Source organism: Bacillus rossius, chromosome 1 (genome assembly GCF_032445375.1).
Source record: "Bacillus rossius redtenbacheri isolate Brsri chromosome 1, Brsri_v3, whole genome shotgun sequence".
Taxonomy (NCBI): Eukaryota; Metazoa; Arthropoda; class Insecta; order Phasmatodea; family Bacillidae; genus Bacillus; species Bacillus rossius.
In genome coordinates this window covers 218,382,990-218,407,400 of record NC_086330.1, presented here as the reverse complement: position 1 = coordinate 218,407,400, position 24,411 = coordinate 218,382,990, and the positions used below count along the sequence as shown (strand labels likewise).

Below are 24,411 nucleotides of genomic sequence, written 5' to 3'. Positions count from 1 at the left end.
TTACTTGTTGAAATAAATTGTTTATTTAAATATGTTACAATGTATGTAATGATGACCATGTGGGGAAGTTGAGTTATAATGTAAAAACAACTTACAGACTATATAAAGACTGCAACTCTATTGTCGATATAAAAACATATAATTTTTTTTTTGTTTTAACTTGTAGCTTAACATTTGTGAAGCCATTTTGTAATAGACAACTGATATTAGAAGATGTATAGTTTTTTGTGTAAAAATCAGAACACTGTTCATTGCCAAAATGATTTATTTGGTTGTATTAAAGACGTTGCCGTCAATGCCAATATTTTAATATTATGTGCAAATAAAGTGTCCTGTAACTATGTCTTCTAGCCCATTGTTGAGACTCTAAAAACTCAAGCAGAGATAAAGGAGTAGCTTCAGCTCAACTTTGCTTGAAAGAAGTCGAGTTCATTGTACGTGACTGGATGAGACACAACAGTATTGTTTTTTTTTAACTCCATACATGTTCGACAAGTGCAATAAGTATAAAATCACATACACTATTATGCAAATATTTTACCGCATATTTATGTTCTAATTACATTTTAAAAAATTACACCATTTTGCAATAAAATACCAGCAGTATGCCACACATTTGTAACACGAAAAAAAAAAAAAAAAAACTCTGAGAAGAAAATATTTTGTCAGAGATTTTTTCTACTACAATCAATAGAATCAATAATTAGCACTAAGAAAAACCAAAAAGATGTGTCTTGTCATTGCATCTTCATATCTTTGATTATTTATCCAAATGTCGGATGGCTTTTATTTTTTTTATGCATTTTTATTTTGTTTATGCACGAGTCTATAATGAAATTTGCATCTAGTAAATGCCATTTATTTTTTAAATACATGATGTGTCATTTGAAAAGGCACAAGTATTTTCAGTATTTAAAGGGAGAGAAATAGTTGGTAACCAACAAATAGCAGAAGAAAATGGAAAATAATAATAATAATAATAATAATAATAATAATAATAATAACGTAATTTACCTTTCTTTCAGTTGTTTTAATTTTTGTTTCAGTAATTTTATAGCTAAAACACAAGTCTTTAACATATAAATTAAATGGTATTAAAAAAAAAATTATTTGGTTATTTAAATTTTAGGTTTGGTCAGATATATTAATAATGCATATTTAATATGCAAATTATAAGTAATATGTAATAAATGTAGCTGACCTGACATAACTAATCTTTCACTTTAGTTATTTCCCAGATTTCATTAGAAGCCACTTTTCTGCAGAAATACCAAAATACTTAATATATTCCTAAACAGGGTGAAATACTAAACCCAGATGATATATCTTTTTGTTAATTTATCTGTCTTAGTACCAATGATGAACTACTTTCAACATTTACCAAAATATAAACTTTAATAGTAAGGTTTATCAATTATTATTTATTTTGAACATTAGTATCATAACATAATACATTTTAACAATCTAAAACAAAAAAAAAAAAAACCCTTCGGTGACTACTAGAGCTTGACTCGACTAGAAATTAATCAAGTCTAGACTCAAATGAACGGTACTAATACTAAACATGGCTCAAATCGACCCCAAAATTTGCAGACTGATCCATCTCTACGTAGTTTATAGAGATAAACGAGTCTGCAAATATTTGAGTTGAGTCGCGTTCACCTGAGTGCAGTAATTATACAGTTAAGTTGAGTTCTCACTTTGCAAATCGAGTCAAGTCACTAAGAATCTAGCCAAGCACTAGTAATCGCAGAAATCTTGGAGAATAATTTATGTTCTTAGTGCTTATGCTTAGGTACCATTTGCATCATATAAGAGTTCATATATGTCTTCAACACGTGAATCATTTGCGGTAAGTGAATAAGTAAAATGAAACTATGAACCATACATATTTATGATTTAATTCCCATTGCATTCTGGAAATCTCAGTAGATGTGAAGGTCTTTAAAAAAAAATGTTGTTTAGTGAATTAAAAATTAGAAAATATTGACAAAATTTAAACTACGGTTTTCTTGCTTTAAATTATTTTAACCCCACAATTCTCCTAGATAGTAATTATGAAAGAAAGCATATTTTATAGAAAATATAATTTTTTTTCACTTTTTAAATGTTATTGAATTGTTTTCTACAAGAGACTTGTGAAACATCAAATAGTTTACCAATAATTCACTTTTTAACTATTAATAAGATTATCACATTAAAATACTAAAATACTATTAAGTTATATAAAGAAACCAATCGTAATTAAAAAATTGCCCTTTCCAACATAATTTAGCAACATTAGTACTCAAAGTGAATAAGTAAAGAATTTTTTTTAAATCATTACATGGACATGAAAAAATTATGCACATAAACTACAACCTTACCAAAACAAAAAATGTACAGAAACAGAAAATTAACTAAGTATTTATTAGGCTTTCCTGATTATAAACAAATATTCAAATTCAAATATGGCAATATTAAGGTATCTTGAAACATCATGTCAAAAATATTTTTTTTTAGAACTTGGTATCAAAACTACATGTGAAGAACATAATAACTTTTGTTGACAAAATAAATACATTTGCCATTTTTTCCAAATAGTTCAAGATATGAAGATACTTGGTGTAACACTTTAGTGTTTGTGCCAAACAGTCATAATATAGATTTTCGCAATAGTAGATAAAAAAAAATGTAAATTCCAGTCATTAAAATATTTTATTTTTGTATTATGTCTGTGGTGTTACAAATCTATGATGTATTACACGAGTAGGGAGCGGTAAAGAGTCAGACCCTGCACCATGTGTTATTTTGAATCTTGTCTAAGTGACTGTGAATCACTTAATAGTTGTGCAACTATGGAAAGTCCAACTGTAAACTGAGTAAGCGTAAACAATGTTTTTGCAGTGCCTTGTCAGTAATGATCAGCCTCTGTTGGCATAGCACCCCAGAGGAAGGGGGGAGGAGGAAGGAGCAGGGTATTTAACATTTGCAGGGGGAGGGGGAAGCTGCTCAAGTTGTCATGTGTTAGAGTAGTATTATTCTCGGCTGCTTGTAACATCATGTCTCTCTTCCCTCCCTGAACCTAGGGATGGGAAGTGTCTACTCGTAACGTCACGTTGAAAGTAAGTGTCGAAGGTGTTATTTTTAACAATAAAAATCTCGATTGCGGCAGCCGAATCCCGAACCGAGAGACGCGAGTCGGCGGACGGAGACGTTAAGACACCAGGCTACCAGTTAAGTTTAGACATGAAGAAATAAATAAGGAGTATGTAATATGTCTTCAAGGCACTAATACTAGTAATGTATGGTAAGGATCGCCACATTTCAATAATTAGTTGGCACCATATTAAAAATTTCATTTTTAATAAATATTTGTCAGAGGGCGCAATATTTAATTCTAGCTAAAGCTTTCAGAGGATGCCACAGTCGGATAACGGCCACATCGTTTGCTGGGGAATGACAAATTAAAATTTTATAATATAGTGGAATCCGTTTATAATGACATTGAAGGGAATTGACACACGTCATAATAAGCCGACGTCATACAAAGCGTTTTGTGAAAAAAAAAAAAACTTTTTTACGTGAATACTTATGTATTTTAATAGAGAAACTTAGCATATAAACACGTGTACATATGTATATATTTTTCATTTTTAAATTAAGAAATCTGTAATTTTTGTCTGCTTTTGTTTTTTTTAAATTTTATTGTAATAACAGTCTCTAATACTATTGTGTATAGAAGACATCGCCTTGGTCAAATTACTATCATTTTCAATATTGCTATAAACAAATCGTGATAATAATTCTGCAGCCTTTAATGCCTCTTCTGCGGTAGGTAATGGTGCTTCCTCGACTTCCTTTTCCCTTTCCCCATCACTTTCCAGGTGTTCCCTAGCATTAGTGTTCTGTACGATATTTTCATCGGTGGGTTCTTCGGATTTGAGAAGGGCACTATCGAAGTCAACATAATCTTCCCACATTTCCGGTGATGCTAAAGAATCTGAATTTAGGTTTCGTGACCACAAAGATAAAGAGACGTCATCTTCTTCATCAAATTCATGTTTTGCTGTTTGAACAGGTAAACCGTTGTGGTTTCCAATTAATCCAGCATGTTTGAAACAGTTGTGAATGGTACTTTGTGACATTTTATTCCAGGCATCATTAACCATCAGAATTGGATCTAGCATCGTTATTTTCGTAGAAGAATTGTTTTCATTAGCATCAAGACAATTAATCATTTTCAGCACAAGGTTTTTTCTAAAATTAGTTTTGAGTGATCGTATTATTTCCTGATCGATTGGCTGTAGTACTGATGTTGTATTCGGCGGAAGGAAAGCAAGTGTTATAGACTTTAAATCAGTAACTTTTGGAAGCGCCGGGCAATTATCAACCAGCAATAAAATATTTTTCTTCTTCTTCACCAAATCACGATCCCAATTTCGAAGCCATTTTTCAAAAAGCTCTGACGTCATCCAAGCTCTATGATTGTTAGCATATTCGACAGGTAACGATTTGACACTGCTAAAACATCTTGGTTTTTGTGACTTTCCAATAACGAGCAATTTCTTTTTCTCTGTGCCACTCATATTTGCTGCTACCATAACAGTTATTATGTCTTTCGACAACTTGCCTCCACTACAATTCTCACCTTTAAATTTCAAAGCTTTGTCCGGCATTAATTTGTAAAACAGTCCAGTTTCATCTGCATTAAAAATCTCATCATCAGAAAATTGTCTTCGTAGATTCGGCCACAGAGACGTCAACCAGTTTGTTGTTGACATTTGATCAAGAGATGAAGATTCACAGACAATTTTTCCCGCCACAATGTTATGTCGACCTTTAAAACGACTGATCCAGCTTGCAGAACAATTGAAGTCGTGAATACCAAAATGTGTGGCAAAAACATTTGCCTTTTCCTGTAGCATAGGGCCGCTGACAGGTATTCCCTTGTTTCTCGTGATTTTAAACCACTGAATTAATGCTAGATCAACATTTTCTTGTCGCGATTTTTGAAGCCTCTTCGGTTTCAAAACATTTGAATTAAACAATTGCTTAATCCGATTCTTGTTTTTCAAAATCATTGAGATTGTCAAATGACCCACGCCAAATTCCTTTTTGCGAGAAGAGTTTGATTCTCCATTTTAAATTCTGCATATAATTGCACCTTTCTCCTCAATCGTAAATGCTTAACGGCATTGAGATGACATTTTTTCCCCTGGATATCACAAACAACAATGCGTGACCTTCAACTGGCAATTACTCACTGAGGTTCAAAACAAAAACGAGCCACAAGCCACGTCATCGGGAATTAACGAACATTGCCGAAGGTGTAAAGAATCATGTCAGTCATTATAACCGGACATAATTTATTAAAAATGGGTCACAATAAGCAACATGTCACTGTAAGCAAAGTCATTATATCCTACTTATTTACAAAGAATTTTATATGAAAACCAAATTTCATTGTGTTACGAGTATTACGTCATAATAGGTGGTTCGTCCATATAGGCGGAGTCATAATAAACACAAATTAAAAAAAAATACCTGATAACGCTACCACAAATAAATTTCAAAAAATATCTTAAGAGGATGACATGCACAGAGTACATGAGGAAATCCTTAAACATTCCCCGCCATCTTGTTTTGAAAAGGACGCCATCTTGGATGAAAAGGCATAGTGTGCCAATGGGCTAAAAATGTGCATTAGAAGCACGCACGAGTAAGTTTCTTACTAAACCAAAGTTTTTACAGTGGTAGATATAGGATAATGGTAAAGACATAAAAATCTTTATAGTACTAAATCATGGATAGCTTATAGGCATACCTTTTTCTGTTCATTACAGTAATAAATGTATTTAGTAAGTGATAGGTACCTCTATATTTTGCATAAAACTCTTCACAACAAGGCAAAGTTTAAAAGACATGTTTAAAAAGAAATAGTGATTGCTCTAGTATATTCAGTAATAAAATGTTTTCAAGTGCTATAGCGCTAGTTTTCTTTTACACATTTTAGCTGCAGAGTTGAAAAATTAACCAGTTTCTTTTAAAAACAAAAACACCCTGTTTTTTTGGTTTGAACCATGTTTTTTTAACTTTTGTGTTGCCACCCAAAAAAACTCACAGCATCCGCCACCTGGGTACCCGGGTACCCCGCCTACAAAATGCTTGGTAAAAGTCCATCGTAACTAAAAATAATTATATGCATTCAATCAATATTTAACTATTCATATTCTAGGAAAGTATTCCTACCTGAATATAACAATTAAATTATGTACAGTGACCTTGTGAGTCCTAAAGCAGGTATAACACGTGCGCAGCTGCACCGTAAATTTCTCGTTTCTGGGAAGCCAAGTATTTTAACATGAAACAGAAGCAGAAGGGACAATATATTTCTTCTTTTATACTTGAAAAATATTCAAGGACATTTTTGAAACACGTAAACACAAACAAGTCTATATATTTAGAGCAGTATAGCCGTATAGCTCAGTTTTTATCATTCACTCGAAGAAGCAAGACATGCAGTCACTGCTGAGAGAGTTTGGATAGTTTGGTATATGCATGCGTGTTATATCCGCTGTTTTTATTTTCTGGCTTACTCCAATATTATTTAGTGAAGTGTGCATAGAACGTTTGCATCATATTTGTGGAATACAGAAGCAGAAAGCAGAAAGATGGAGGAATGAAAGCCATACATTCCTCTGCCACTCATGTTGAACCAGAAAAGTTATAACATCAAAGAACTGAAGTCCACCAAATCTGCACATATGACTGGAACCACAGAAAGACTATTTCCCCACAATAAGAGGATTCTCTATAGAATCGGTGTTTCCCACAGAACAGGGATTTACAGTAAGGTCAGTGATTTCAATGAGAAAAGGAATTTTTTTTTACTAATAAATTTATTTATTTCCTCTTTTCTTACAATTTGTGTACAATTCACTAATTAATTTATTTTATAAGAGTGTTTAGCTGATATAATTTACAACTTATTCAAATAATTTAAATGATAAGATCTTGATTAGTAGTTTTGTTTTTGGTGTTTCATCCCATAAGGCAATGCAGTATATTTTGAATTAAACTTTTTTTTGAGACTTTCATAGATTGATTACATTTTTGCCGAAGGGAAGTTTTTCATTAGCTGAGGGTTTGGAGGGATCGGATAAGCCATTGGAAATGCACACCAATACCTTATTTGCCATCCAAGCAGGTCATATTGTAGAATAGTGACCAATTAAGTTTTGCAATTTGCCATTTTTTTAATAAGTTCACATTCTTTTTTACTCTGAATTATCTATAGATTTTTAGTGTTTTGTATAGGTATATTGTTATTTTGTTTGAAGCTTTGTTACTGCATAATATGTAAATCCATATGTGAGATTTTTGTGACTACTACTTTGATTAATTATTAATGATTTACAAGATTTTGCAAAAGGTACAAGTTTGTCTTCTTGCTATTAGAATGTGATTTCTTTGGTTTTGGAATTAAAATATATCAGGAATATAATTTTTTATGAGCAGTTAGATGCTAAATTTTATTTACAAGGAAGTTTTCATTTTATAGGTTTCAATGCACTGACATTGTTCGGGCCTGCAGCCTTTCTAGCCCGATATGTTACCATCCTCCTACCCCTCTTTCTTCCGTCCCGTACATTTGAATCTCCGGCGGCCGACGTATGCGTGTGTGCTTGTGTGCGTGTGTGAACGCCCGGCGAGAGGCAGAGTTGAGCCAGTGCCTCGTTCCCTCGTAATTTATATTTAATTATTACTATTATTGTATTTCTTTAATTATCCCTAGTGTTGTGTATGTAAGTTTCAGGGCATAATACTTTATTTCATTTGTTTTCCTTTCGGAAGAAATGCTAAAGGGGCGTTACAGGCTCAGACTTGCAGAAGGCCATCCAGTTACTGTAACTTTATTTAATTCTTTCTTGTTTAACTTAATTATTACATGGTTGCTGTTCATGAACCGCCAGGGTAAAATGTAAAAGGGTGTTTGTGACTTAATTGGTTTTATTAAATATGCCACGGCGCAATACGGTTCAGAATAACGATACTATCCATCTTGGCGCTCAACGCCATTGTCCTGCCACCCCGCAGGCCATCGCTCGCCCCAGTCCCTTCGCATCACCACCCGAGGTAGGACGCGCTCTGCACTCCGAGGACTTGAACTTCACTATACTGACCCGGTAATTCTGTTCTTTGTAATTCTTCTTAATCGTCTTCGCTATCCTTGGAGCCTACCTTGGGGGTCGGCTGTTTCATTAACTACCTTGTAATCCGTAAGGAATTCAGAAATCACTACGAACGTAACTTGTCTTTTTTCTGTTGGACCACGTGTGCACTCCAGGTTGGCGTGTGGGACGCCATAAGATCCCACAATATTATTTCATAGCGTGCCCTTCGCTGAGAGCGGGTCCAGGTCAATTATTCTGTAGGCAGTGAATGGGAGTCGAAATATGTCCCCACACGGGCGACTGTCACGCCCAGAGTAAAGAGTCTCATCCGGGTGTGTGCACCTTAGACACGGTGGCGCCCTACATATTTAACGTTTCTCTAATGCTCCGACAACCCCCAGCGACATCAGCACATTATTTTAAAGAAGAGCTATGCTTTGTTTGGTTAATGTTGTGTAATGCAGACCTTCCACCTCCCAGAAATCAAAAACCAGGAGATATTTTTAAGATAATAAAACAACCCCCCCCCCCCCCCCGGGGCAATTTCTCCCAAAAATAAAAATAAACTGTTAACTTTCACCTCGAGAAACTAACATATTTATAAATTACATTACACCTGTGTCACTCTTCAATACAATGAAAATTTTAAAACCATCACACTATACACAAAAAAATAATTAAAGTTTTGAGTTATAGACTTACCAATTGTCTCTTCTAATTGCTGTTCCACACACATATATTGGAACCATTTAATTTATGATGTAACTTAACAAATGGTAACAAAATCATTTGAGGTACGTAATTCACTGTTGGTTCAGTTTTTAAGCTCATTATCCTAAAATATGACCTAACTTTAGCATGAAAATTTAAAAGTTTGTAACACGAACATATATTAAAAACTAAGTTACTGTTTACACTCAAAATAATCACAATGTATCCATATGACTTTACTTTTACTTCTCCAGTAGAGCTTCTTTCATTTTTGTTGTTGCAGATTTGGCCCTCTTCAATGTTTGTGAATTGAAACTTTGTTCAAAACAAGATCCACGTTGTGATGATTTAATGGTCAGTAGTTTCCCTAAAGTTTCATCACTAAGGGATGATCGAAACTGAGTTTTGGTTTTTGTGACCATACTGAACACTCTCACGCATTCTGCGTTGCTATGGGGAATTATCAGTAAACCCAACATTACTTTAGCAAGTTTGTCATATTTACGAATGCCATCTGCAGACACAATTTCACCAACCAAATACCATTTGGTATCAATCCTTTCCTCCGGCTCAATTTCTGGGGTTAGTTTTTGTAACTGAAATCTACAAAACTGAGACTGCAATATGTCCATTTCTCTAGGCAAATCATCTGCACTAACACCCAACATTTCTGGAAATTGTTCCACAAAAAATTTAACACTTGAGAAAGATGCTGTGCTGATTGAGGAGATGTTTGCTACCTCAGCATGCATCAAAACATCACTTTTCAATGGGAACTTGTGTATCATATAGTCACATGTTGTTGAATAAAACTTTCTAACATAAGTGAAGAATACCTCCTTATCCTCATGCTTCAGAGAATCTACTACAGTGGTAGTAGCACTACCAATGACTATGTCCGAGTCCTGTTTCTGATTTCCTTCACTGTGATAGTCAATTTCCAGCAGTGAAGGTGATGAAAGGACAACTGATGGCATGACAAATTTGGACATTAAATTTTGCAGCATGTAGAGTAAAATAGACCTCAATAAATGGATATGAGGTGTACTTGGTTGGAGAACTATGTTTGGAGTTTCAAATACTGGCAAATTACTTGACAAAAATAAGCAAAATGCCTTGTTTACATCAGATGACAAAAACATAATCTTTCTTCACGTGATGGACTATTTGCAAAACTGTCACCATGTTTTGACTTCTTCTGATTACTTGAGTGTACACTTTGAGATTCAGAACTTCTCTTTTTCAGAACAAGATTAAACAATTTACTTTGACCACATTTTTTGCTTGAAACAGACCTGGAACCAGAACTTTGACCGTGGTCTTTGCTAGCAGCAGACCTGGAACCCCCATCCTTGCAAGTGGGAAAATATTTTTTTTGGGCTGTTTGTGAGCTTCAGTTTCGGAATTGTGAACGTATCTAAAGTACTTCCAGAAGACTTCTTAGAATTTACTTCAGTCATGAACAGACTTGTGAGTGGTTGCCACTGCTGCAATAATCTTGCCAGACACCTCCTTTATGAAAGCCAGTGCATGCAAATGTGTTTGAGAACTTTTCTAGTTTCTGTGTTATGCAACTGCTGAAATTCATGTAACTTTTCCTTTCACTTCACACTTTTTTCAAGATAGTAATATATATCAACTAAGTACTCGTCAATGTTAACTGGAAGGCATGCAGCTCCTTTCTCTGCTGACAAATTTATTAAATGAATTGGACACCCTATCACTACTAAATTTTCTATTTCTGTTGTTAGAACAGCTGCAACTCCACTCTTCTGCCCTATTATAACCGGTGCATTATCCATACTCAAAGCTACACAATTTGACAATGGAATTTCACATTATTTCATTTCAGATAGCAAAAGATTGCCAATATTGTGTCCAGTAGAGTCACCTACTAAAGAAGGTGCACCCAGCAAGTAACTTTCTACTTTGTGTGTTTCATTATTATAGAACGTCACTACAATCGGATATAACTTTGAGTCACTTTGATTACTACCATCTGTAGCAATAGAAAATGTAGTACTTTTCAAAGCCAAAAGTTTTTCCTTTTCCAAGTCACCCAGTACATTAACAATTGACGCCGTTTTTGTCCTGGCACAGCCATACTGCTTCGCTATACTGCTGTCTGGGAATATTTTCCTGAATAAAGGTCCTGCATGATCGGCACAATTAAAAGGTAGGTTATGTTCTGTAATAAATGTAGTGAATAGACATTCGGCACGAGTCACACTTTCATTACCAGTATCTTTAACAAAAAAGTCTAACTTACGGTTTGTCTGCACACATTCACTGTTATCTACGTGTTTTTAGTACGCACGTGCTTAGAGACATCGCATTTCCCGCCATGAGAGACAGTGAAATCACACCTGCACACGGTACAAAACGTATACGTAGCTCCTAACCTCGACTCGATTATCATTGGAAATTCCAATGAATAATCATTCTTGAATGTTGCGTGGTATTTCTTCGACATTATAACTTTATATTCTTTCTACCACAAATAAATAATGTGATATGAACGGTAACCATTTTACTACACGCACAGAAAGCAGGTGAGAACTACCAAAGTTGTAGATAAAAATGTTTCCCACCCCCGAATTGTCGTTTATTTGAGAATATTACGGTACAGTAACAACAAACACAATTTTATTCTTGTTTAAAGTACAATATAATAGTACATAATACTAGTGCTAATCAATATTTATGGCACAGTCACGCAGCGCTGACATCGACAGCCGAGCAACGAACTACTATGATAGTATAATTGTTCGACACGAGTCAACCGACGTCAAAATCGGGAGAATGAGGTATCAAATTGTGAAGGCGGGAGATTACATAAAAAATCGGGAGAGGTGGAAGGTCTGGTCATGGGAAATATTTGTGAAAGTTTCAAGTAAAAATGTGAATGCTGTTTACATCTTAAAATATGAACACAAGTATGTTTGTATAATGTAATTAAAGAATATTTTAAAGGGATAGGCCACCAATAACTAAATAAAGGATTTTTTTTTTTTTTTTTAATTGAATAACAAGTGTGTCGACATTCTGTATTAAAGGTGTGACATGTAATGCTGAAACATACAGCAATATATTGTCAAGTATTGAAACTGCAGGATCAGTGGTGTGCTCAGGGTGGCAAGAATTTAAGTGAATCATTGTATTTGTCTTTTTATGAAGCAGATAGGTATTTGTGTGTCGTGTTTGTGAGGCTACTGGGAGGCAAAGAGATTAACTATTTTTAATTTTTTTTTTTTTGCAAGGGCACCGCAGTCCTCTCTCCTTTGCTCCTCCCACTCCTCATCAGTTGCTACTGACCAGGTACATGTGTCTCATTTGAAGCTTAAGGTAGGTCAGTTTTTCATGTAGGTTTTTTTGCAAGCTAAAGATGTACAATGGTATTTGTGTATGAAGTATTTGTCACACCATGACGGAATTAAGAAAACTTGTTTCTTGAAAATTATGTAAACAAAATGTTTTATAATTACATCAGCATCCATGACAATTTAAAATTTGAGTGTGCGTATTTCATATTTTGATAGTTTCCTAAGTGGTAGGGAATATAAATTTTAAGGTATGACCCACATTGATTTGTAAGAAAACTAATTAGTGCATTGAAATGTATTAAATATTTTCTATCTTTCTTTTAACTTTTTTCTTGTAACTTTTCAATAAAATATTATGTTCATTTAATTGAAAAGTTGGAGGAGAAATGTAACAACACAGGTTACTTACTGCCTTTCACAGTTGTTAAAGGTTTAATTAACAATTTATTGTAAGATTCAATACCATTGTTAGTTTTTCTGATATCATTTAAATATTAGCTTTTCATTCATTTTAAGAAGTATTCCTATGTTTGCCATATATTATATATTCATAATTTCATGCTTTTTAAGTTATTCGGACGAATTGTCTATTTTTTTGTGAACAAGCCCCTAGGCATTAATTTTACCTGGTTGTGAATTTATGTTATTATTTGCATTCACATATTGTTTTGAAATATAATTTTGTTTTGCTTTGTTGAAAAATGAGAATATTAATGTAAGTTTCCTTTGTACTTTGTTTTCGCCATGATATTTTCTCTTAAAGCTGATGAAATAGTTTGACTGGTCGCGTGAATTGAGTGTGAGAGAGACAGAAAGTTCGGCAACCGTGAGAAGAGGCTCTGAAGTTTGTTGGGCCACTGTTACTATGCGCCTATATTGGCAAGTAATTTGTCAAGATATTTTTATGTTTCTTTAAAAATGACATCACCAGACCACATGATTTATTCTTAGTGTATTCTCTGTCAAAAATGCCTCGCTATTAGGGGTTAGAAATTATAACCTGCTATGGTTTTGTGAGGGATATGCTGTGACTGGCTGAGAGAGAGTGCACCTGCGATTTCCTTCAGGCGGTACACAGATGCACGTAGCCTCAGTCAGTCTTTGTCTGGACGAGGTACCGGCAGGTTGCGGTCAGGTGAGGGCTCACAAAAGCAAATAATTATGTAAATTAAGAAAGAATTTCGGGGCTGTGGTCCTAGCGCTATCACACATAATAAACATTTTTTTTGTGTTTGGAACATTTAGCATGAATATTTAGACCACAGTCATCGGTAACAGCCCAATACAAGGACTGAGTATTTGCGCCATTGTTCCAAGGAAGTAGTTCTTCGGCTTTGTACCATGAATTAGTGTGCATCCACGGGACTTAACTACGAACTATAATTAAATATTCATCCTTCGATACCTGCGAACAGTAAACTTGTTGGTTCAGAAATCAGTGAAGAGGTTTCGTGCAGTATGTTTGTAGATTCACCATGTACTTGTTTTTGTGGTCGCAAGATGGCTGCAACAATGACTGCGAAATTTCTACGAGTATTAACAAAAATATGTTAATATCTGTTTGTGTCTGAGAGACATTATTTCAGTAACTGATTTACAACAGTAAAATTTTCTTTGGACCTAACTTGATTTTTCAGCACCCAACTTATTTATGAAAGTATTTATGAATGTCCACTTCAGACTAAATTTTGAGCTAGAATGGGAGGTCTAGAGTGCAATAAGTCACTACCAACAATTCTGAGTTAAAAAAAAATGTTATTCAAATAATTATAATAAGAATTTAAAAATCATAAATTTAGTGTTTTCTATTATTATTGTTGCAATTTACAGGGTTCGTACAGGATAGCCCAATTAAAGATTTTATTACACACACAGTTCTATTTATTGCCACTATTTCCATTACTAGCAAATAATCTAAAAATGCCAATTAATCAATTGTACTTAAAAATGTTGCTTCCCCAGTCACTCGTTCCGCACACCTCGCTGGGCCGCACCTCTGGCGTAACTCTCGCCGCAGCACCACAGCCGCTGTACTCCGCCGCCGCCATCACACTACCCTTCGCCGAGGACCCACTCGACGCCTCGCTCGGAACTGCGCTCGAGACTCTGCCGCGCCCGCGACACTATCGCCCGGAACTGAACTCTTCGCCCTGGAACCTTCGTCCAGGGACTTCGCCACTCTGCCGCACCCACGGCACTATCGCCGTGGGAAAGCTCCCGCCTGAACTCTGAACTGACTCTTTCCCTGAGGCCGGCATCCCCCGGCTTTTATATCAGCCCAGGCGCTTTCCATAAATCACGAGCGTGGCTGGGGCCAGTCGCGTCATTTCGCGCCGACCTGACGGCAGAAATCTCTCGAAACACGTGTCGGCGGCTCGCGTAACTCTGCAGCTGTCAGGTTTCGGATGTCAAACTAACAGCGCCGCGCGGGGAGTGGAGGGCTGGAGGGAGTGGAAGCGGCGACCCAGGTGCGCGCGGGACGTCTCATGTTGCACGGCCACATGATGTCAGCTCAGTTAGTTCTGCACCTGCGCGTGACACGGCCTTGCTCACGTTCGTAACATTATCATCCCAGACACTATTGTTTACTAAATATGTGTCTGCTATGATTTCCTATTAGTGCATTTACCACTAGCGCATCCTAGTGGTGTAAGGTAAACTACCCCTGAAAGCTTCTGGCTTTTCTCTCTAGAGATGCTGTTGACATGCAGGATGGATGAATATAAACATTTGCTGAACTCTTGGGTATCACCGAAAATAATTATGCATTGAAGAAAGCAAATAGGGGCCCGCCTCGTCAGGGGTGTATGTGTGTTAGTGAGGCGGGATGATAAGCGTGACGCTCACTGGTGCTTCTAGAGCGATATTGCCTCTAAGCGCAAGGCTCTGAACTGCTTCGCCGTCTTCTAGTCGCCACAGGATAACTGTGAAATCTGAGCAGTGATCGTAACATTATATGACTGAGAAATGATGATAAAGGGGTAATGCAAGTCCCTTAAGTGCTTTCAAGAATCTGTACCGGTTGTTTTACGTCTAAAAATTACTCTGAAAACATTTTTTTAGCCATTTTTATTCTTCTGAAACTACAGTTTAAAAACTTAATCCGAGATCAAAAATACTTTTCGGCCCTCAGCGAACTTTTAAATGCTTTTCGTAAGCAGACCCCACTAGGATATCCTGAGTAGTTTTGAAATCGCGTTGTTTTACCTGAAGTTCTGCACACCGCGTGTGTGTCCGGGTAAGTTGAGCCCTTAAGGAAAGAGCAAAATATTCTTTGTTGATTCGTCACATTATTAATTCATTGCAATACTAATTCATTGCAATACTAATTCATTGCATTTAATGCTACACAAGTGCCATTGCCATTGTGAGTACATGAAAATAAAAAGTCAAAAATTATTTCTGTTTTTCATGGTTTATGAAAGTGAAATACGGATAACCGGTACCCTTATAATCAGGAGTCTACTGTATGAAATTACTCTGTGAAGTGTTTGCAAAATAATGGTACGTGATTTTATGTTTGTGCACATGTTAAATATGTATCGAGTTATGAGAAAAATATTATAGTCTCTCATTGTGTCAAGTATAATATACTCGACTTTTGAGTTTTGTTGAGCTTTAGCTACTTCCTTGACTTGGATTGAGTTTTGAAGTCTTCGCCCATTCTTAGCTGATTTAATATTACATTGATAGAATTTTTTACTGTGATGTATATTAAGTTGAGTTGTATGTCACGGTAACATTCACTGAAGTTATGAAGCAAGGAAAACACTGATAAGCTGCTTTCATCTTACTGACTACGACATTAGTAACAAAATAGAAAAACAAATTGACTATAATAATTACACTTTCATTTTATCATGCAGTTGCACATGCATTTAACTAATGATGTTTAGAATCTTAAAAACAATGAAACCTAAGATGTTTTCTATGCTGGAAGCATTCCAAAAACATTAAAATGCTGCTAGCCTCACTTAATTAGTATTAAGAGTAGATTATGTTCACTTTAAGGAGATGGTTTTTATGATGCAAAATAACAATTAAAATATGTGCAAATAAGTTCCAACATCTAAAACACCTTGGGCACAATTAAACTATAAATTGCTCCTTTCTAAAATACAACAACATTCATAATTTCAAAAGCAAAATAGTTTAAAAAAAGTTTTCAAAATGATTTTTATGTACTTCTAATAATAAAATGTTACGCAGCATATTTGTGTTAAATAAATACAGGGACATAGAGATGATTGCCGGGATTCAATACTGTTATTTTAAATAAGTACAAAATGGATATACAATTGAGGCATCATAAAATGTTCACAGCTAAGTTTCAGCTTAGTAACTATGATACGGGCACCTTTTTAGCTCTAGTGGTGTTTAGGCGGTATTCTATTTCCTGCCACATTTTCTAATTCATGTCCATTGTTGAAGTGGTGATTGCTGCAGCGATGCTCACTTTAAGGTGCTAGATACTCCTTATCTTCTCATTGTACGCAATGTTTTTAATGTATTCTCACAGTACAGAGTGAAGTTTTCCTGTGACTTTTTGTGACCATGGGTTAGAGGTGAGATTATCCTGTTCACTTCCAAGTGGCAGGATGCTCAGTTCGTGTTATGACATTTGAATACACGAGAAAAATCTCCAAATGAACAAATCTTTGAATCAGTATCTGAATCAGTTCTGAAAAACAACAAATTCTGCATGTTTCTGACTGTCATTTGGATTTTTTTTAATAATTTTGTAAATGCAGAGCTTAAAAAGTTTCAGTAAACATTACTTTGTTCTCTAAAGTCTACAGTTTTAAAGTACTTTGTTTTATAACCCAATATTTTCACTTCCATGCTTTGCTTATATTGTAGTTGAACTTTCAACATACAATTGGCTAGAAATCATACATTCTAACAGGAAAAAAAATAGTTTTACCAATATATTGTGCCATAACAATTTTTTTTATGTTTATATTTTGTATGTGTTAACACAAAGATTGTGTGGTACCCTTTTTACAGCAGCCAGTAGCTTTAACTTCCAGAAAAATTATTAAAATATATTTTGCTTTAACAAAGATAAATATTAAACAAAAGAAATTATGGCCAAAAAATTGTAACTATACTTTATGACATACATTTTTTTGTGGTATTACACTGCAAGACGTTGGTGACATTAAAAGAATGTATTTGTTTACCTTTCCCTCAGGATAAACGTTTCGGTAACATTACGGATCGCAAAGTTAGAATTTACAGAAATGTACAAAAAACACCCGGGACCGAAAATGAAGATTTCAGAAGTTGGTTTTGGATCAGTTATTTTAAAGGAACAGAAACCAAAACCAATAAATTGGAGAACCACAAAGGCCTACTAATTCACAGTTAAAATACATAGCTGTGCCTTATCTGGCCTTACGTAAACATGTATGAGATAGGTGTTGATTTCAACAAGATCAACTAATCCAGACATAATGGTCTCATGTATAGGTAAACAGTGCAGATTTATGTAGTGTTGTGTGTTTCCTCTCTGAAGAATCACATTCTTTCAAGTAAAATAAACTGGTGTATGTGGCCACAGTTATGCACAATTTACAGACTTGTGCACACCACGGGATAACAATGGGAAAAACACTTATTTTTAAAATACAACTCAGAATTTTACACCAGATTTACAAATGAACTTTGTTTTTACTGCCAAAATGGTTAGTAAATGAGAAATTGCTAACTGAAAGTTGTTGTAACACTTACCTGTCAGTGGGCCGGGCTCCACGGGGACCACGCAGGTGGCTGCCGACATGTGGTAGTGTCTCTTCTTCAGCGGCAGTCGCTGCTCATTGTGCGTATCGAGCTTGTCATGGCCCTGCAACAACCAGCAGCCTTGATACACACCATCACAGCCTCTCTTTTACCATCTACCTCTGCCATTACTTAACACTAAATCATTATATTTTTTCATTATCCTTGGTCTTGTTTCTATGATTTTGGTATTTTAAAGTTTGAAACTAAGAACAATAATAAAAACTTACACTAGTGTCAGCTTTTAAAAACATGGTCAATGGTGTGGATTCAAATTTGCAGCAATTGGCTTAGCTTGATATGAGACTCTTTCAGGAGCTTTAAACACAGTGATGGTTTGGTGAATGCCCATGTTCTTCAACCCTAGATGCCACCCTGTGCCATGCTGGACAACATTATAGCAGCATAATTACAAGTTGAGCCCACCTTCTAATCATGCTGGTGCAATTTGACGTTCACATCAACTTATACTGGGCAAACATATGCACTTAAGTGTGTCGTAAACAATTTAATAACTGTGAGAACCGGACATATTGTACCTAAAAAAAAGTTTCGATAATTTTAAATGTATAATATTAATTTTTTTATTACTGGTGTTTTATCAATTTGATACTTTTTTATTTAAAGAATGCAATAATTATATGAAAACAATTAATAAAGAAAATTCTATTATTTTTCAGGAATCTGTGCATTAACATACATGGTCATATAAATGAGTTGCAAACAAAGGATATTGTTTACTTGCCACAATCATTTAAATTTTATTTTACATCAGCTTGTCATTGTCTAGCAATACATGGTTTATTACCTGATACATTAGGATTATCTTTGATTGGATTGGAACAGTTACAAATAGTGGAACAAAGACTATAATTCTTAAATTTAAATATATTAGTTTTTCATATTTCACAGAAAAATGTTGTAATAACAAGTGACTTTAAAGAAACATTTTTTTATAAGAAGTATAAGTTGACACAAATTTCATTATCCAATGGGCGGTAATCCAAAACGTTCCTAGTAAAAAAACCATATTGGGCCACAGCTGGAACCAAACTTGCAGTTCATACGCCAACTCAATCCCAATATGGTTATAAAATGGCTGCTGTTTTAATAAATATTGCCTGTGTGAGGTTACAATCAGATACATATCACATAAAGAGCATGCCACTTGTCACTCCTTTATCACCTTCCCCTATACAACATTTTTGTATGTTCAAATTTACAGCAGAAGAATTGAAGAAGAAAAAAAGCATAATGTCTGATTCAAATATGAAGAAAAAATTTTTTAGTTCAGATATATAACCAGTCCAAACAAATAACTAACATGTTTCAAACCCCAAAATAATAATGCCACGGTTGCAGTTCAGAAGAGTACAACAGCATTGGTTCGGTGAACAAGGAGAAATGAATAATTTTTGAATTTCATGCAATCTTAAAGTTTTATTGTGCATCTTGCTATCCGGTAAAGGAAAAAAGGAGCTCTGTGCATGCACAGTAATTCAGGCACAAATCCATTACGGATCAGACGCCAACATCTGTTCCCTACAATAAAAGGGCCCGGTCGGTCGTGACTTATCTAAGGGTTTGGGAGTGATAATTTGCACTTGGAATAAGTTTTGGTTGTAGATGTAGACACATCTACAACCTTATTTTTTTCTCTATTGGAACACCCACATCCAATGTGTTGATAAAGCTATGTTACACTCAACTTAAAATGTATTCACCAAATTAACAACAGTATAAAATTAGAGCAAATTTATATAAAGTAACATAAATTATTTTCCTTTACATTACATTTATTATAAAACAAATTAAAGAAATAGACGATTTTGAAAATATATTGTCGAATCAAGCAGAGTTCAATACTTATGCCAATATGTCAGTTGAGTCAATTACAGATTTCAGACTTGATTCTTTTTAGTTAATTCCTTAAAAATTTAGTTGAGCTGAAGTGGTTACAGGTTTTTTTTTTTTTAAGATGAAGTAAAATTAAGTGTTTTTGAATGGATAACGCAACAATACTTAATTAATTCATGTAGAAATTTACTAAATACAGATTGTATTTAGGTTGGAAGTAACTACTGATTGGTACTAAGTAGGAAAATTAGCAAAGTTAATTTTATCAGCATCTAGATTAAAAACTTATATTTTATAATAATAAACATGTTATTAAATATTTTATGTTTACAAAACATAAGATATTTTAACATATTAATTATTTAAATAACATGTGAATTTTTTTAACACCCATTTATTGGACATGTTAAAAACAACTGTGCATAAACAATACAGTTATCTAAATAACAAATGAAAACACAATTTCCATATTCTTCCACCATTTTCTGGCTAGCAATAATATTGTCCACTTAGATGCAACTGATATATATGTATATATATATATATATATATATATATATATATATATATATATATATATATATATATATATATATATATATATATATATATATAGAGAGAGAGAGAGAGAGAGAGAGAGAGAGAGAGAGAGTTGCATCTAAACCTCGTTTGTTTGTGCTCGCAAAACTCAAAAAGTAGTCAATTGAATTGAAACTTTGACACAACGCTGCATTTCAATACGAGTGTTTTTATAGTCATATTTTCCAAAAAAAAAAAATCCAAACATTTTCTGGGAAGTCCATTATTTTCCAAGTAAGAAGAATGAATTATGATATTATAGTATTTGGTAAGAAATAATAATATATGGATCTGAGAGCATTTGGAAAAGAAGAAAAATATAAGATATTAATTGAATTTTTATACGTTTTATTCACATTCTACTAACGTATAGTTTAGAGCATAATTAATAAAGGAGCTTAAATTCTTAATAGAATGAATATTCTCCTAGGAATGTGTGCCAAATAAATTAAAAAATAAAAATGACTTAACACCATCTTTTGTTTTTGCGTACCATAGTACATGTTAGGAGTTGGCTCACAAGAAGTAAATGGAAGCATTAAGGGACACATTGAAAGACTTGAGAAATAATCGCGTTCAATTAGGTGGAGCATTGGTGTTACTAACCTGTGACTTCAGGCAAATGCTCCCAGTTATACCTCGCTCAACACCAGTTGAAAAAATTGAATGCCAGTTTGAAATATTCCACTTTTTGGAGCACGGTCCAAAAAAATGCATTTAACAACAAATATGAGAGTTCAGCTTCAAACCGATCCAACAGCCGACATATTTTCAAGACAATTACTGGAGATTGGTAACGGCACTGTACTTACAAATCAAGATACAGGAAAAAATCACCTTCCCATCTAATTTTTGCAATATCTTGAATTCAAAAGAAGAATTAGTAGACAAGGTTATCCAAAGCATCAAAACAAATTATTGAAATCATGCATGGTTAAGCGGAAGAACCATTATAGCGGCTAAAAATGTTGACGTATACGATATGAACAACATAATTCTAAACCGAATCACAGGTGAAACAGTGACACACCATGGCCATATAGATAGCTCTGGCAACTGCCTATCCTTTGTCTTGGCATGTCTTGTCTGCTCAGTGAAGCTCGCCGTGGCCTGCAAACTAATGGTGCTAGTTTTAGGCGGGCCCACGATTAACATTGTGTTAAATGGGAGTTTTGTATAAAATATATTATTTATAATTCCATCTCAATTTCTGAAATTTTTTCCCAAATTACTATTTTTTTTTTTTCATTCTTTTGGTTGCTTGGTAAATGACTAATATGTACCAATGCCATAACATTTTTTTCACATTTGTTAATTAAGTTAAGTGGTAAGAGAGAATGCTTCGCTCTTGTATTTCACCTTGTAATGAAAGTAACAGCTTAAAACTATCAATTTTTTGTTTTGTTTTGATATCTACAAACTATCCAGTTAAAACAAATAAGATTTTTAAAGGACAGTAAAAAAATTATTTTGATATTAATTTGTTAAGTGGGATGGTGTAGTTATTAAACACATTGTTTGACAATCTGCTGGCTATGGTTCAATACCAAATATAACCAATTTATTTTACATTCTCATTTTCTTTTATTTCTCGCTATTAACATCGTCCCGGGCTACGCCCTTCTGAGCCCGATGTGCCACCACCTCCCTCCTCAACCCGCTGAAGGCCCCTCCTTCCACCACCACCCTCTGTGGCCCCGGCGTTTCACACCGCCCACTAAAGTGTATGTGTGTGTGCGTGTCGGCCCATGCCCACCGGTGTGATGTCAGTGCTTCGCTCCCATATCGATGCCAGCCTAATCAGTTGTAACTTGCTTATTTCTTCCCTACAGTGTTTTAATTTCTAGCAGAGGAGTAACTGCTTCAAGGCGGGTTTTTCTTTAAATTATAACACAAATAATATTTCGTCGCCCGAAAGATGCTGAGCGAGGACGATCATTCCCAAGGCAGACTATATTTAAATATTAAATTAGTTTAAACCAATTAGCTATGTAATGTTATTGTTTGCAGCCAGTAAGCTAATTTAATTAAGGATTTATTTGTGTTAATTCATTTTCCAGGTGGCACGGTTTATTTAAATATATGTAACGGCTGTTGGCTAGATTGAGTTGTGAGCAAACTGAAAGGAGCCAGTCTGTCGCCGCGGCCATCCGAGTAGAGCATGACTCCAGGAAGTCTGTTTCAACTTCTGTAAACAACAGAAGTGCCATGGGATACAGTTAGTCACAACAAGGGGGGAAGAGATACGCGCGCAGATCTGTCTACACTATCGGCTGTTGAACAAACATTAGCTATGGCAAGTTAAATTGCGGCTATGAAGTGTAAAGGACCACATGTTTTTACATCCGCGCGTATGCCACCGTTTCGTACCGTCGTCGCCTGGCCACAAACCGGGCCATGAACTCAGTCTAGCCAGTGGCAGGGTATTCACTTAAACAAAAGCAATGTCTGCCCATTCAGCTGCCAGTAACTGTACGTGCTTCATCACTCATGATGCATTGTGTTCAAGTATTTAAGACAAAACTAGTAGTATTACGGCGTGCAGATTGTCATGAAGGCCACGATTATGTTGGTAGCACTTTAGTTTTAAGCAAGTCAACTGTGCGTACAATCGTACAAAATAAGGACTCTTACCAAAAGCTTATAAAAGTCCGATGCTGTTGGTTGTACTAGCGGGACTATATTTGACATTAGATACCGGAACAAAAAAAAAACAGATGATTCACGTGGAAAAGGTTGTTAAATGAATGTTTCAAAGAAAAAAAAAATCATTGGCCTGACAGGATTGGCGTAAACCAGGTGGTGATACGCGCATAATCAAATTATTTTGAAAAATTAAAAAGTAACTATCCGGACAGTAATATCGGTTTCACTGTCCAGTAAAGGATGGTTTGGAAAGGTACGCGACAAGAGTTGAAGGTCACGCCCGGGCGGGCAAGTCATCCAGCCGACTTGACGATAAAGTATATAACCACGTATCTCTCGTTACGCGGTGTCGTATTTGTTATACAAAGTGCGATGGGAGGCATATAAATATAAATGGTGTGACATATTTATAGTTGAGTGTTATTCAAAGCATTTATATTATATAAAGTATATTTTCCTACAAATTTTTGGAACACATTAAATAAATAAGCCTTGCTATTTATGGAAACTAATGCTTCAGAATACGTGATTTCGAAATACACGAGCATTTTTAGGAACGCGTTAGTCGTGTTAAGAGAGGGATAGGTGTACTCAGTAGTTGTAAAGGCTTTGGATGTTACGAAAAATTGTATGGTTCAATTATTTAAATGTGAAAAAAATCAGTAATAATTATTGTACCCTTTTTCTCATTTTTAATACATTTCCCCCTAGTTTCCCTAAACTGTAGTTCTGCAAAGCATCTTTTCTATAAAATAAATTTCAACCTTTATTTTTTTTTTATTTCAGTCATGTTACTAAATCATTCCCTAAGAGGGTGTTGTGATATTTTAACTAGTTTACCATTTTAACTAGTGGTTTATGAATGGTTAGCTTGGTTTTGTTAGGTTAGCTACATTAAAAATACTGTGTGGTGTAGATGGTTGGTTGGTTTAGGCACATTAAAAATACTGTAAAATCATTTCAACAGTTGGTTAGGATAGGTTAGTTTCATAAAAAATACCATAACAGAGTAAGAATACTTTTTTAGGTTAAGTTAGCTATATTTTCAATAAGTAATTCCGAATAAATCATTTATCAGAAATTCACACAATTTCTAATGTGACAAACCTAATAAAACCAGCGATTCTCACGATTTTACCATATTCTTTATGGACCAAACCTTAACTACTTGAAATGGAAAACTACTTCAAGAATCACAATACTGTTTAGAGAATAATGCAAAAACATGGCAGAAAAAAAATTTGTTATATAAATGACATTTTCACATTACCTCACTTAACTTCATAGCCCTCCCTATCGAGTTTCTATTATACACCAGTCAGTCTTTGCAGGATGATCTAGCAAGATAAAAAGTTCCC

General features: G+C 34.8%; 1 protein-coding gene across 2 annotated transcripts in view; it reads right to left on the bottom strand.

Moving 5' to 3' along the window:
- Positions 1–24,411, bottom strand: part of LOC134527289 (uncharacterized) — a 488,639-nt gene that overhangs the window by 289,936 nt on the left and 174,292 nt on the right. For both annotated transcript variants that reach the window (XM_063359834.1, XM_063359833.1), the window contains one exon: positions 17,924–18,035. In XM_063359834.1, the coding sequence (XP_063215904.1) occupies positions 17,924–18,035 (112 nt within the window). The remainder of the gene's footprint in view (positions 1–17,923; positions 18,036–24,411) is intronic.